The 15,178-nt window shown below is 40.4% G+C and overlaps 2 protein-coding genes across 6 annotated transcripts; both read right to left on the reverse strand.

Moving 5' to 3' along the window:
* Nucleotides 1–242: 242 nt before the first annotated feature.
* Nucleotides 243–13,754, reverse strand: ttc3 (tetratricopeptide repeat domain 3). 5 transcript variants are annotated; one of them, XM_029848495.1, is made up of 42 exons: nucleotides 13,665–13,754; nucleotides 11,582–11,640; nucleotides 11,401–11,449; nucleotides 11,024–11,153; nucleotides 10,880–10,955; nucleotides 10,707–10,760; nucleotides 10,173–10,305; nucleotides 9,973–10,058; nucleotides 9,741–9,835; nucleotides 9,562–9,624; nucleotides 9,338–9,392; nucleotides 8,787–8,949; nucleotides 8,522–8,552; nucleotides 8,295–8,430; nucleotides 8,094–8,124; nucleotides 7,901–7,961; nucleotides 7,594–7,693; nucleotides 7,282–7,434; nucleotides 7,023–7,103; nucleotides 6,813–6,922; nucleotides 6,609–6,735; nucleotides 6,252–6,368; nucleotides 6,062–6,163; nucleotides 5,872–5,964; nucleotides 5,595–5,796; nucleotides 5,128–5,448; nucleotides 4,763–5,038; nucleotides 4,632–4,675; nucleotides 4,299–4,438; nucleotides 4,072–4,224; nucleotides 3,351–3,963; nucleotides 3,202–3,270; nucleotides 2,972–3,112; nucleotides 2,756–2,895; nucleotides 2,448–2,516; nucleotides 2,274–2,370; nucleotides 1,748–1,843; nucleotides 1,365–1,564; nucleotides 1,153–1,267; nucleotides 894–1,007; nucleotides 674–766; nucleotides 243–592 (listed from the first exon to the last, which is right to left on the reverse strand). In XM_029848495.1, the coding sequence occupies exons 2-42, from the start codon at nucleotides 11,624–11,626 to the stop codon at nucleotides 482–484; spliced, it is 5,085 nt and encodes a 1,694-aa protein (XP_029704355.1). In that variant the 5' UTR covers nucleotides 11,627–11,640; nucleotides 13,665–13,754; the 3' UTR covers nucleotides 243–481. The 5 variants fall into 5 exon arrangements, 4 of the variants coding, with proteins under 4 accessions (XP_029704355.1, XP_011609465.2, XP_029704354.1 ...); XM_011611163.2 differs by lacking the exon at nucleotides 13,665–13,754 and adding an exon at nucleotides 12,004–13,060; XM_029848494.1 differs by lacking the exon at nucleotides 13,665–13,754 and adding an exon at nucleotides 12,004–13,059 and having other exon boundaries at nucleotides 4,072–4,206.
* LOC105417447 (uncharacterized) lies at nucleotides 12,242–15,135 on the reverse strand. Its single transcript, XM_011611179.2, has 3 exons — nucleotides 14,713–15,135; nucleotides 13,969–14,265; nucleotides 12,242–13,754 (listed from the first exon to the last, which is right to left on the reverse strand). The coding sequence occupies exons 1-3, from the start codon at nucleotides 15,025–15,027 to the stop codon at nucleotides 13,140–13,142; spliced, it is 1,227 nt and encodes a 408-aa protein (XP_011609481.2). The 5' UTR covers nucleotides 15,028–15,135; the 3' UTR covers nucleotides 12,242–13,139.
* Nucleotides 15,136–15,178: the final 43 nt, after the last annotated feature.

The raw sequence follows: 15,178 nt of genomic DNA on the forward strand, positions 1-15,178 counted from the left end.
GATTCACAATAATCATCACCTGATGAGTCTCAGAAATGATCATTCTTCTTAATTGTAGATTTCACCAGAGGACTGTGGTGGACTGCTAACCCACTGTTCCACACAAATGGGTTTAAATCCTCATTGGTTTTCATAATAGATCACTGGTGGAGAACTGAAAAGTCCTGAACTGTTAAAGACAATCAAGGCTGTGGTTTCACATTGAAAGTGTCTGCATGTTAATTCTCAGTAACACAGATGGGTTCAAACACAAACTCTTTATTAAAACTAACTAGTAAAAATCTTAAAGTCAAGGTCAGGCCTCGTGTGATTTGAAGCGAAAAGGCAGTAAAATATCAAACTAAAATGAATGAGTACAGAGACGTCATGGAGCCTTGCGTCTTTTGGTAGACAGTGCAGGAAAATGTCAAGGTCAGGCCTCGTGTGATTTGAAGCGAAAAGGCAGTAAAATATCAAACTAAAATGAATGAGTACAGAGACGTTATGGAGCCTTGCGTCTTTTGGTAGACAGTGCAGGAAAATCCTCTTGCAACAAGATATGAACTCTGCAGGTTGGACAGGTGTTGTGACCCTTCAGCCATGGCTTGATACACTGAACACAAACAGAGGCGTTGAATCACCCAATTTCATTTCATTTCACCAAATACTATGTTTTGAACTGGGAACTACTCACCTGGCTATGGAAGCTGTGTCTGCAGTCCAGCACGCACGTTTCATGCGGAACCATATCCTCGTGACAGATGATGCAGGGATCTTCAGTGTTTAGCTGCAAATAGCAAACTGAGTCAAGTCTGAGCTGATGGCTGTGCCTCACTGGCACAACATTAAACATCACTAGAAATTTTGAGATGTGGATTCGCTTGTGGTTTTCAAAGATGCGTGCCTGGACTTACAGCTTTTTTCGGTACGGCTTCCTGGAGCTCAGGTTTTTGCCAGACAGGAGGAGGAGGAGTAGTACTCTGAGCCACGCTTCCCACACTAGTCAATGTTGTGGAGTTCTGCCTCTCCTGAGAGGACAAATATAAACAACCTGTTGTCTGCCTTGGTGCTGTTCACCAAACAAGTCATTTCAGGTCTGTACAGCTGTTTTAACATCAATTATATTCAAGAAAATCAAAATCGAGGGAAAATGCTGCACTCTGTCCAACTCACCTGAGATTCCAGGATCAGCTGTGCCACTCCTCCGACCATCTCCTGAGACGGCACGCTGGTCAGTGTTCCACCGTTGGAAGAACGGAACTCATGAATAAATTTCATCAAATGCGACCTGAAAAAACAGATTTTCAAAGTAATACTCAAAGAATGTGTGATTGTTAGTAAAAAAACCCAACCCCAAACTGCTACAGACTTATAATAAAATGAACCTTGTGTGATGGGGGAACATGGCAGTCAGTTGCTCCATGACTTTGTCAAACACGGTGCTGCCTGCGTGCTCCACATTCCTGTCTGGACGCTTGTGCTGCACCAGCGCTGCAGTGGCTCCTGCCTCGGCTGCAGAGGGCTGCACATATAGAGGAGGGCTGTGGGAGGATGAAGGCACAGGGTTTCCACGGGTTCCACTTGGCTGCAACAACAGGGAAATCATATGGTTAGCCTGCTGCCACATATCTGAAACATTCATGATCATATAGACTAAAAATGAAATGTTCCCTCAAATGTGATGCAATTACTTCTCTGTTCCTGTCCAAATGGCAATTCTCCTACACATATCTGAGAAGTTTGAAAGATCCTCAATGAACAAACTTACTGCTGGAGCTTCAGGCAGGTTGTTGGTGCCAAAAAAAGGCTGCTCGGTGATTCTTCTCCTGCTCTTCTCTTGATCAATATTCTCCTGGTACAAAGTCTGTGGATCAAAGAGAGAATCTCCAATAATCTTTGGACAATCTTCATTAAGCATCAGTACTCAGTGATCTTGCAACCCTATAGAAGAGATTTTCTTTTCTGTTTCTTTGACACTCTCTCTGAAGCAGTATTATGCTATTTCCAGGTCCTGGTTTAGGTTTCCGGACGAGAGAGTTGGTCAGATATAGAGCTCAGATCTTTGAAAATAGGCACGCATGAAGCAACACACAGTTCAACAGGTGAAATTATGCCCTTTTCTAAGAGTTGTAGTGCTATAGTTGACACCCAATCTCCTCCAGAAACCCAAACCAGGACCTGCAAGTACCTTAACATACTGTAGCTTCCAGACAGATGTAAAAGGCTGGAAAGTGATGTGGCATCACTAACACCCAATATAAGTGAAAAAAAAAAAATCAGGAAACTACACCAACCTGAGCTATGTGAGACCTTCTGGTGGCTAATGACAACTGGGTCTTGCAGCTCTGGATCTTACCCTCCAGACTACTCTTCTCTGCTGCAATCCGATTGCTGGGAAAAACAGGCAACTGATGAAAAATGTGTCTTTCCTTAAAGTGGACATCCCACCGTCATCTCCCAGGACTCACCTCGAACCAAGGAAATCACTTAAAACTGTGTCATAGTTGGCCTTCGTCTCTCGAAGTTTATGGGCAAGACTGTGGATGGAAGAGAAGACAAAAGCAGAAAACGAATGAACGTTTTATCATTTCCTTTGATTGATGTAAGGTTCTGCTTCACTATAATGAAGTCTGAACGGCACAGTTGTGCTCTTTTAATGAAGCTCATTTCATGGAAAGTACAGTGTGGACCCAGTGCCAGTAAGTCTCTAAACCCAGACAAAACTGGTTTCATTACATTAAAATGTTTGATAATATATCTTTAAACAGATATGTACCTTTTTTGCTCCTCCATCAATTGTTCTCTTTTCACCTTGAGGGACTTCAGGACCTCCTGGTTGGCTTTTTTCTCCTTCTGGTCCTTCTTCACCTCTTCCTCCAGCTTCTGCTGGAACAGGGACAGCTCTGTATTGGTAACCTTAGAAAAGAAAAGAGATGCAACTGATGAAGACTTGCTATTTAGATGAAGACACTTTACTGCCACTGCTCTGTACCTGTATATTTGCAGTTATCTTCTGAATCTCATCCTTTAGGTCAGTTAGATCCTCCACGTCGACTTTTTCACAGCCACTTGATATTTTTTCGATCTGCTCCTCCATTGACCCGATGCTCTTTTGCATTTTATTGATGTCACCCTTGAGGAATTAGAAATGAGAAAATTGTGGGTAAAACTTGTCAATTGAATTCCAGATTTGTAAAATTCCATGTGAATATTCAAACCCACCAGCTGCTTCTCAAAACGCTCGTGCAGCTCAGTATTCACTGCAACACTCCTCCTCGTCTCCTGTGGAACCTTAAGAACATAAAAACAATCTTAAAGCTCCTCACAGCTCTCCTCTGGGTATTGGTGCCGTTTCTCATGGTGAAACTGACCTGTACTGCTGTAGGTCCAAACAAAACAGTTTCCTCATCTGCCACTGAAGATGTAGACGGACCATTTTCCTCAACAACAATGTTGTCTTCAGAGGAATAAAGATCCACTTCCTCATCAACAGATACCAAGGAAGGAGATAGTTGCTGAGTGTCAATATTTGCCACCTCAGATGAGAGACCACTTTCTGTGACTGCAGGTTGAGTAAATGAATGGGTAACATCAGGGGGCGGAGCAGGAGGGTACATATAATTATGGCTGGTGTTTGGAATCCATTCGGATCCATTGGTGGCCGAGAAGTAACCAGGACTATAACTTGTGAAAGCAGAAGCATGTGTATAAGGAGACACTGCATTCATATCGTGATATTCAAAATCATCCAGTTGGTCCAGGCCGGCTCCTCCTTCAGCCTGCTGCAGGGTAGCAGCATTCTTGGCCAAAGCGATACAACTCCCCACCCTTATAAAATGACGGGACTGCAGGAGGAAAGTCTGGAGACCGCCTGCGTCTCTGATGCTGTTTTGAGCATCTGGAGGAAAATTGTCCAGTTCTCCCACCAGCAGAGGATTCTCGGGGTCCAGGGGGCCAGACGCCTCCAGGATTTGAGCAAAATAGCTGATGGAGAAAATGGCATTTTTGTCATCCCTGAATTTGTATCATAAATAGAGACACTAAAAACAATAAAAGGCAGCTATTTGACAAAAGATGTTCTCATTCACATACTTATACAAAGCCTCTTCTGTTGAATCGCGAATGTTCTCCAAAACATCATTTCGACCACGGTGCCTGGTGCTGTTGTACTGCAACTCAAAATCTGCCACCTGCTCTTGAAGGTGACTCGGTACATGGAACGGATCACTAGAGTGAAGAAAAGACCTGTTGGCGTTTGCATAAAATGTCAAAAACCACAGGTCTTATGTGACTACGCTCACGCAGCTAATGGAACTTACAAAGGTTCGTCTTCTAAAAACTCATGGTCCTCTTGTGACGTTACCCCTCCTCTCCCATGATACATAGCACCTTGAACGGGAAAAACGATCTTTGGCTCTTTCTGCTTCTTTTTCCGGACTCGATTTTTAATAGGGGAATTCTGAAATGAGGATTTGCAGGACAGACATCAAAAATCATTTCAAAACTACAACACCTACAGATTCTGTCCAGTGTGAAGAACATTTTTGGAATGATTCATTGTTATAACAGGTTGACTCTCATAGCCAGGAAACTAAATGTAAATTTGAACAGCTTCGTTAAATTCTAATTTTGTTACATTGCACAAAACTTACATTTTTAATTTCATTCGTTTTTTGTATGATCGAATAACGTCCATCTGAAAAACAAAGACCAGGTTGTTATATAATCATGTATTTTTAGTCAGATTATATGACAGAAAAGTAATGAAATATATTGTACGTACCCATCACATCAAAATATTCGTCCAATATAGACTGGAAATGGACATAGTGGTCCCTGTGCTCCTCCAGAGCCCAGATAAAAAGCCTTGTATCATGCGGTGGGGCTTGCTTTAGGTATTCAGCTACACTCAAGCCGATACTTAAGAAGAGTTCGGGTTTAGCATCGAGTTTTTCTTTAATCATGTCCTCGAATGGCTCAAACCTCAGCAAAACAGTTAAGTCGAGCTGCTCCAGTTCTCTGGAGAAACGCTCAAGGAAACTTTTTGCAGCATTTAGACCTAAAGAAAGGATCAAAAATGACGATCATTTCAGCATCCAACTTCCTCAGATACAGCAACAAACCCAAGAGCAAATTCTACAAGCTAACCTGTTTCATTGAGCGCGCAAGCCCAGTTGCAGAGTTTTGGATTTATACCCGCACAGGTACCAAGGACTTGAATGAAGACACGAGCCCAAACTCGGTTCTTCCTCTCCAGCAGAACTTCAGCAAACTGTCCAAGGGTCTCCAGTTGTTCCTTCTCCCAATGCAGTAGCTTCAAAGCTAGCTGGTTCTTCCTGCTCAAGTCCAGTTTAAGCCACGGCTTCAGCGCACTGGCAAATGTTGCCACACAGAGGGACTTCTCCTCTCTAAATAGCTCCATTTTCTGGCTGATCTGCAGAAGGACTCGATCCCTGTACTGTAGCCATGCTGAAAAGGCCATTTATCAAAAAGAAAAATTGTTATTGTTCACTTTTAAAAACCAATCTGCCCATCTGGTACCAGCTTCCAGAGCAGAGAAACTGCAGACTTTAGAGTCCATGTGTGGACACTGTGGACGTGGTATGGTGAGCTACCTTTCTCTGGAGCCTGACATGCAGAATCTTCTTCCTGCTGCAGAACTTCGCTGTTGGTGACCTGTGATTCTTGACGCGCCTGCTTATGCTGTTTCCTCCTGATCAGACGCTCTTCCTTAGACTTCAGCTTCTTCAAACTGCTACATTTTTGAGTCAACTTTGGCTTCTTCTGCTTCTCTGCTTTCAGGATGGTTTCTTTAAACTGTAGAAAAAGACTTTAGCTCTGCTGCAAGCAGGCACTCTAGAATCTCATGTCACCTGCTGAGAATCATCTCACCTTACATTTCACCTTGCCTATGTGGTCAAAGATTTCCACACTGCAGATTTGTCCGATGCAATCTGGAGTCAAACAAGGTCCTTGGAGGAACTCCTGTAAAGTCATGGTATAAAGAAAATTTACACTGGAGGCAGGGGGAGAGAAGGCATGCTTGGAGATAAAGTTGCAGTGTGGTGAAGCTAAAATTAACCTTTTCATTCTTTTCACAGGAGGACAATGTCTTATAAGACTTCCAACATGTCATATGGTATTCTACCACACACTTCTGACAGCAGCGTATCCGAATAAAGCCCTAAAGGAACAGGCACATATATTTTAAAGGTTGTTTTTTTTTAAAATTTTAAATAAAAAAAAACACTTTATCGCAATCGCTGGCTTGCCTTAAAATCTGGATCTGTTAAGTAGATCTCAGGTTTCCCGAGGCACTTCTCAGACCGACAAATGGCATCAGGATTAGGAGGAAACTTGCACGAAGATATAGCATCCTCCAAAAGTCCCTTAAAAAGGTAAAAAAAAAACAAAACAAGAGAAATTAGTTGGACGGCAACAACATAATTATAACAAGAATGGGAGCAAAACAAAGACCCTAAGGATGAGTGTTACGGTGCTATCTTTTACAATTATTTGTATTCTTAATCAATGACATTTTCAATAGGAGTGTAAAACTTTGAAATGGCCACATGCTCCAAAAAAGTAGACATTTTAATTCAAATGTGCATAACAAAAGACCCACACACCTTTAAATAGTCTGGCTGTGTTTCCATGACAACCTCTTTTGTGAAAGGCCAGGTGAGTTTACCTGGCATTATATGATTCTGGACCATATGAAGAGAGTCTAGAAATGGCTGCAGGGCCACTGCAAACCTGTCCAAAGAGTAGAGGCGTGTATTCCATGAAGATAAACACAGGAAGTTGCAGTAAAATAGAAAACATCTGTTTACCTGTTCTCGCGTACAAACACCCTCCCGATGCCATAAAACACCAGACACTGAAACATTCTTTCCTCATATGATTCCATCTTTTTCAGAATTCCTTGTGCTTCTGCAAGTTTCTGTGTTTAACAAACAGGCCGCAAAAAAATGTTACTCCCGCCTCTAATTTTTGAGGACAAACCCTTCTTAAAAGGACAGGAAAAATGGTAGATGAGTCACCTCCTGCTTGCCGATAGCTGTGAGCGCTGATGCATGTCCGTAAAGTAAAAGCAGCACGTCATGAGTAGAAAGACCCAGATCCTGAGAGAACACAAAGACAAACAGCTCAACCAAACATGAAGTTATTTTTCAAGATTTCCATAAAGGTTCTCACTCATCCACCTCATGATTTTAAATGTCTATAAGCATCAGTTTATTTAAACATGGCATTTATTATTATTTTTTAATTTTAGCTTCTCAACAAACCAATTTTGACAACCTTGGGTGTGGTGGTTCCCAGTAAGACCAATGCTTTGTGGAAGGCCTGCTCTGCGTCGTAGCTGCGGAGGTCGGTCAGAGCTGCATGTGCGTCCTGCACCATACGGCTCAATTCTACACACAGCTTGACTTTATCATCCCCTTTCTTCTGCTTCTGCATCGAGAACACATCACAGAAGGTCAGACAGATGCATTGAAAAAAATGGAGATTTAAATACAATTCTTAAGGTTACTGATCGTAACACTGACAACAGTGTTAAAAAATAAAGATTCATGTGACAGAAGATTAAACTGAAGTTGAACTTAATCTCACCTCATTTTCAGAGCTTTTAGCCTTTGGCATCTTCTTTGTGGCATTGCTGGCTCCTGCGAGACTCCCTGTTTCCACCCGCTGAGTCTTTGAGGTCATCCCACTTAAAAATTCAAAAATCAAATCAACTTGACAGCATGGTCTTTAAGAATCAGACTTTAAAGATTTAAATACCTTTAACTGCATTCAAATGAAGGTTTAACATCATAATAAAATAAAATGCCCTCAAAAATACTTTCAAATTCATTTTGTTTCAGCCCAATTACTTGAAACTGAAATTAAACTAAACCAAAAAGATTGTTTTACTGACTTTGCTGTGGGTTCACAGGCTTTAGAACTGCTCCCCTCAAGAACTTCCCTCTCATTCTTTCCTGAAGAGATTGAAGAAAAAATGTTGCACTTGGTCGCCAACTTGCAAAAAAGTAGCTATTATGTAATAAATTCAAATGTCATGTTTGCCGAACATAGAACCACTCATGCTAAGTGTAAAGAGGCAAACCTACTTGTTTTCTTTCCCATTTTATTCTGCGAGACCTAAAAAAAAACCCAAAGAACTTCATATTAAATGACAATGTGTGATTCGAAAGTCACAATCAAAAGAGCAGCAACAGCTATTTTCAGCATTATAACTACAGTTATAGATCAGGATATTTTAAATTTCAGTATAAGTATAAATTACTACATGGTATAACTGGGATACTAACCTTTTTCTGTGGAGCTGCAGTTGCTGCTGGAGCCTCTTTCATTGCTGCTGGAGCGTCTGTGCTCGTTGCTGGAGTGACCTTCTTGGAAGTGTTGTCATTTCCTGATCCTGACTCTGGTGTGTGTTCCCTGTTTAACCTATCAGGTGAGAATCACAAAGAAAAACAACAGCTGAGAAATTTTTTATCCAACCAGTAAACAGTAACTGTTCGCGGCAGCACGCAGCTACCTTTTCTTCTGTGATTTCATTGGTTGTTCAACTGAAAGTGAAAGAACAACATTAGTTTCATTTCTAAGCAACAGGGAACTGTTTTTTTTTTCTCCAGTCTGACACAATACACTGTAAATGGGTGTGTGTACTCTTGTGAATTGAAAGCAGTCAGTCATCACCACGTTATACTGGTTTATTGATTGATACATGTGATAATGAGATCATGTGCACTATGGGTCAATGACACATGACACAGCATGTTTAGAAGGAATCTGACCGATACCTTTGAAGCCTCCACTTTGACAATGGAATTTCAGGTACTGCTTCTCCAGGTCTTTGATTCCGTCTTCGCTACTTTGACAAAGATTAATAGCAAGACTGTTGGCACAGATCGCCATCTGGACCTCTCCCAAAGAGAACAGAGCCTCGCAGTAGCGGTAATGACCCTGCGAAGAAACCTCACATTCAATTTTTTGCAACACTGCAGCAAAGAGGCAGTGTTGTCAAACTGCACAATAAACATAATGCCCGCTGTCTGCAGACTAGTGGACATAAATAAATGTCTAAATTTACCACTGGACTCACACAATACTGTAACTTTCAACCTATATATATATATATATATATATACGTATATTGTGTGTGTGTGTATATATATATATATATATATATATATATATATATATATATAGTGTATATATATACACACACACACACACTTTTTTTAATATATTTTCTATTCTTATTTCAATTATCTTCTGTGTGTTTTTGCTGCTGTTGCGCTGTAAATTTCCCCGTGTGGGACAAATAAAGGAATCTGAAAAAAAATCTCACCTTTGGCCAAAATGGTTCTATCAAAATGGCCCGTTTTCCATCACAAACAGCTTTTCTGTCAAAAGGAAATTTTCAATTTAGGAATAAAGCATCTGAGTTGTAACATTCTAATCAGCATCTAAGCATCAGTAAGTCTCTTAAGTAAAAAAGGAGAAATTCATGTGTAAACTTATGCATAAACTGTGTGCCAAAAACTGATTCTAGGAGTCATAACAAATACTTACAGATATTTTTTACTTTTGATATAGCAGAGGGCCCTGTTTCCATATATTAAGTGGTTGTCAGGGCTGGGAGAAAAAAAAAAGATTGTGAAACAGCATGGTCATTCTGAAGAAGCATTCTATTTTGATTGATGCATGTCAGTGATGAAAGAAGGAAGAAAATGTCAATGCTCATCACTTACCAATTGTTAATAGCTTGGGTATAAAACTTGACAGCTTCTTCATACTGCTCTTTCCGAAAATACTCATTTCCTTTTTCCTTCATTTTTTCACTTTTCTGGTTGAAGGAGAAAAAAAGAAAAGAAATAAAGACCCTAAAGATGCCCTCAATGAAGTAAAAACATAATTAAAAGGAAGCAGAAAACACCTGAATGATAGAAAACATTACTGAATGTCACTTTTTTTATTTCTTACCTCCATGTTGTATGAAGAGGGTATAGTCTTCAAGCTGTCCAACATCGCACTCACATTAGATGACATGGTCTTGATAAAAGAGCCATCTAGTTTAGAACAAGAACCATTTAAATCATCAATAACACAGAGATGCTTCAGGAATAACATTATGGGAAAAAAATGTTGGAGCATCTATGATGGCTTGTATAACTATAGCTTACACTGCATGAAGACAAAGTCCAGGACCATGAAGCAAGTTTGTTCACTGCCAAAAATCTTGATCCGATCCGCCATATCCGGCTCTCCAAAAATCGTCAACCAGTGCACCGCATCCGCAAAAAGCATCGGGAAACCCTGACGATTCAAATTCAAGTGTATTTAAAAGCTCGTGGACAGAAAATAGTTTTCAATAACCAACGAAGACCTCACAACACCCCTGCACCTCATGACTATTGAAAAACACAGAGCATGCATAGTTTTTATAAAACTTTTAAAAGAGGAAGCATCTTTCTGTACTGACATATTGTAAACACATTCATCTTCAATGGGATGATCACCTATCACTGTGAAAGGACAGGCTGAGATTCTAATCTTATTTACTGAGGTGGTCTAACACCAGCCACACATGATTAACAAAGTCGACTTTACAACTGAATTTGTATCACACCAGGGACAAACGTCAGAAATGAAACACAACACAAGCCTTATCTCATAAATTATACTAATCAGTACCAATAATCACTTCACTGACTCACCAAGGAAAACATGTTGCTTATCCATAACACGCCCTTCGCCTGCTCCGGGTCCAACTGTAGCAGAGACACAAACAGGCATATTAGAACAAAAGTCAGCATTTGATTTTACATTTGTAGAAAACTAACATGGGTTACAACTGGTTACAGTTTCAGACACTGAAGGGTTTACTTACAATTCCTCTCTCCAAGGCTCTGCAGATTGCTTCCAATGTTTCTATCTTTTGAAGATGCTTGATGGTTAGATCTTCTCTGCAAAAGGGAGGAAACTGTTACACAATGCAAATAGTGGAGAAATTCTGGGCTTTATATCCACTTACTTTTTTTCAATAAGATTGATGTGTAAAGCCCATCTAAAAGCTTCGTGCCTCTCGTCCCGTTGCAGAAGAATGGGCAGCCAGAAATAACAAATTTTCATTCGATGTGCGGCCCTATATTTGATATTGAGTTCTATAAAGAGTTAAAACATTTAGTTACTTATTAGTTATAAGCTATAGCTATAGACTTCACACTGTCCAATGTCTGTTGGAACCAAGCTTGTTTATTATATATTTATTGATTATATGTTTATTACAATCAATTTTTATCGTCTTTAAGATAACAATTTATGAAATGCATTTAAAAAGAATGATATGCACGATTAAAATAACAGTAGTCCTTAAAAATACGTTATTAAAAACAAAACAGAGTCGCTTACCTTCATGTTTGGATCTGGAACTGGTCAGGTTTTGATGGCCCAACCATTGCTGAATGTCAACCGTGATATAGAGGAATATAATTAGTATATAGTTAGTTTAGATGGACTCGTCATCACCTCAGAGATCCAAATCATCCTTTCATTTCAATTCATAGTGTCGGTAAAGAAAATATTAGCTTACCCAATTCTCTCTTTCACCCAGATCAGAATCTGAGTCTGAATCCATCACGTTGTCTAAACCTGCAAGAACATTTTTCATAAATCACTGTCAACGATCAATGTTTTTCAGCAGAAGTGGAATTCCGGGAGTTTGATTCGCATACGTCCACACTGAAACTTTGCCAAGACTTTTGTCACGGCCTTCCGTGTTTGGCTCATAATGTTCCAAATGTACCAATTTAGACTATGATATGAAGTATACCTGGGACTGCTTTTACGTCCACTGTGGGCACATTAAAGACTCCACATTTTTTTCAGCGAATCTGAGCTAATACTATATCTACTTACTCATGATGTGGATTCAACATGCCACTCTCGTTTTTGATGAAGCGAATCTAAGAACTGGAAACTAAGAATGCCACTAAGGCGCTTACGGTTACTCACCAGCCTCTAACGTTGCGGAAACTGAATCTTTATTGGCAGCTTTGACTTCTTTGGATCTTACTCTTTGTTGGGTTTTCAATAAAATATTATTCTTGCTATTCGGGCGCCTAGAAAATCTATTCCTCTTATGTATTTCCGGTAATGTAGTGCGAAAAAGAAACTCGTTACGCACTTCCGGTGCCCTGTCAGGTTCCGGCCATTTCATTTTGTTTTCAGATCATCTGCGTTTTATTTATTATTTATTTTACAAGGATGCAGATCATACCACTGCTGCTTCATAATGAAGGCGAAATCTAAGCTTTCTGAACCACCAAAACAAGAACTGTCTTTAAATTGTTTGACATACTCAAAAGGGCGACATCTGCTGGTCAACCATAAACACATCATTTGCATGGAAAAATCAAGGAACAGTTGGCATGAAACAGTGCGAAGGCAATGCTGTTTAAAGTTAGAATGTGACAGGCAGACAGACAGACAGACAGACAGACAGACAGACAGACAGACAGACAGACAGACAGACAGACAGACAGACAGACAGATAGATAGATAGATCGATGTGACGATTACGTTTGGGTTTCTTTTCTAATGCGTGCACATGCACATAATCTGATCAATTATTAACTGGCCCTTTACTGTGGCTCCCAGAGAGGAGTTGTATCAGCTGTTTGGACAGGCCTTTATATATTTTGATTGTATAGATACTGTATCTAAATAGATATAGATTTATAGATGTTGCTATAAATCACTATTTACTATTTACACTGCATACTTACTAGAACATGGTTTAGACATCCTCATAGATTCACTGTCAAATCAGGTAAATTGGTGTATAGATTAAACAATTACATTGCCATTGGTGTATTCAGTTCGTGTTCAGATATTTCACCCAATCTGTGACTGTGTGTTTGACAAATTAGCATTTTTAATGCAAATATGAAATAACCCCAGAGTAAAAGAATAGCTGAAAAAAACTGAGGGTAAAGCATTGCTATCACATGGAATAAGAGAATTAAACAATAAGACCAACACAAGGTTCCAAGTCATCGTGAGGGTGACAGTCAGTTGGTGTTGACTGTGCATTGACAGATTGGTTTTCAGACTTAAAGTTAACCAATTTTAAAATGCTAATTTAATGTCTAAAGCTCAAAGTCATCCTCTTGTCTCAGGAGACTATACAAGACTTTTTCAGGGTACTGGAAAAAGTGTTTGTTCTGCTCCATGTCCAGAGCATCCATGATGCGGCTCACTAAAGCGTGCTGGATGGCTGGAGACTCACACTGGTGATGCTGCACACTGTGACTCACATTCTTCAGTGGCTCGATGACTAACAGACCCATAGCATTAATTCCAGAAGAATTGCTGAGCCTCTTTCTCTTTTCTGTCCCTACAGCTGATTTATCATCAACTTCTGTCACATTCCCTCCAGAACTGTCACTTAATACTTCTATTTTACACTTTCTGCCAATGTTAGCAGCTGCATTTGATGCAGTTGGCTCATTGATCTTCCCAGCTGCGGTACTTGCAGTGATCAGGTTGGGGCCTGACCAGGTCAGGCTGGTCTGGTTGAATGTGCTACTTTGCCTTAACACACCGGACTGCCTGTTTCTGCGTTTTCTAGGCCTTGGAGCTGCAGTTTCACGAATGTTTCTGCGGAGATAGACCTTATAATCCACGATCAGTTGATTTAACTCTGACTTGCAAGATCGGCGCAGTGACTCCGCTGCTCCTACTGGCATGGAATTCAGACGAACCTATTAAAACAGAATTCCATCATACCTTCATTTTTAATTTATGCACCATTCACAGCATGATTCTTAACTTGATGACGTCTATTCCAGTTTTTATTGTCCTAATAGGACTTAGTTCGTTATAAAATCAGGGGTAAAATTAAACTGGATTAAAGTGGTTTGGCTTCACTAATATTTTGGAAAACAATGCGCACACAACCAGTCAAAAATTGCCAACCTGATGGATTCTCATGTGCATATGAAACGCTGCTCCGGTTAACCACTGCTGCATGGCTTCTGTACTCATCCTCTTCTTTGTAGTCATCCTCTCATAATGATCAAGCAGCTCCAAGTTCAGCAGTTCGTCAAAGATTTCTGTGGTCTCAGCCATCTTCTCTTCATCATTGGCCAAGCCAGGGATGAGTTGAAGGTATCTGTGGATGATCCAGCCAATTCTGGAGGAACTGCTGATTCCAAAAATAACCTGAGTCTCAGCTCTCTGGGGGCTTCCTGTTGTACGGTCAATTCCTCGGATCTGGTGGGAAATGGAACATTTGACAGTCTTAATCCAGTCTTAATCCTGCTGAAACTGACTGTTGGCTGGTAAAGATAAGAAAACTTGGTCTTTACAGTGGTTGGAAATGCCAGATAGATGGATCATGTAATCTTGAGAATTATCTTGAGTTTAAGAGGAGAAAAACAAGCATCTAATATTTGTACACAGTTTGTGATGCCAATAAAGTCGATTCCACAAACAAAAAAAACAATCTTTTTTTCCCTCAAGCAGTTCACCATCTGAAGCTGAAAACACTGATCCTGTCGCTTTTTATTTAAAAAAAAATCCCACTGGATTTTATCTACTTTTGTAAATGTAGTTGCTTTAAATCGCCAGATTAATCAAACACCATAGATGGCCTTAACATAAAAAATAGAAATGCAAATTAAAGGCAGAATTACTGTTGTGCAAACACCTTTCACCCACTTGTTGAGAAACCTGGTCAAAAATCAGGGACAGAGCGAGAGCGACGACCCCAACTCCTCCGTAGGTGACCCTCCTGCTGCCTCCCAGCCTCTGAGTCAGGTTCTGGCTGAACGCCGCCTGCTGCTCGCTGCTCATGCTCCGCCGCAGGAAGCCGTACTGATGCTGCAGGGCTGCTGAAGAATCCGGAGACAGGAAGGTGGTGAGGACAGGATCTAGGGAGATGTCTGGAAGGATGCTGGCATCTCGAGCCACCAAGAAGAGCTCCTGGACCGTGGCAGGAGAGGGAAGGCACAGAGTGCGACCCGTCAGGATCATGGTTGAAACGGCTCTGTTTGTTTTCTCTGGTTTTGACCCTGTGTGTGTTTGCAGTATTTGTTCAAGTTTTCAGAATCATCAGTAGTGAAAACAATCAGGACAGAACTGACTGAATTCTGTCTTTCATTTTTTAGTGATATTCAATAAAAAA

The sequence above is a fragment of the Takifugu rubripes genome, chromosome 15, assembly GCF_901000725.2.
Source record: "Takifugu rubripes chromosome 15, fTakRub1.2, whole genome shotgun sequence".
NCBI classification, from domain to species: Eukaryota; Metazoa; Chordata; class Actinopteri; order Tetraodontiformes; family Tetraodontidae; genus Takifugu; species Takifugu rubripes.

Excerpts from the sequence above, each read along its gene's own strand:
- ttc3 (XM_011611163.2), bottom strand. The coding sequence starts at position 12,208 with ATGAAATGGCCGGAACCTGACAGGGCACCGGAAGTGCGTAACGAGTTT. Across the intron at positions 5,797-5,871 it reads TAGGCAAGGTGAAATGTAAG|TTTAAAGAAACCATCCTGAA; the intron begins GTGAGATGATTC and ends CTTTTTCTACAG. Across the intron at positions 2,896-2,971 it reads AGATAACTGCAAATATACAG|GTTACCAATACAGAGCTGTC; the intron begins GTACAGAGCAGT and ends TTCTTTTCTAAG.
- LOC105417447 (XM_011611179.2), bottom strand. The coding sequence starts at position 15,027 with ATGATCCTGACGGGTCGCACTCTGTGCCTTCCCTCTCCTGCCACGGTC. Across the intron at positions 14,266-14,712 it reads TTGACCAGGTTTCTCAACAA|ATCCGAGGAATTGACCGTAC; the intron begins GTGGGTGAAAGG and ends ATTTCCCACCAG. Across the intron at positions 13,755-13,968 it reads TGCACATGAGAATCCATCAG|GTTCGTCTGAATTCCATGCC; the intron begins GTTGGCAATTTT and ends CTGTTTTAATAG.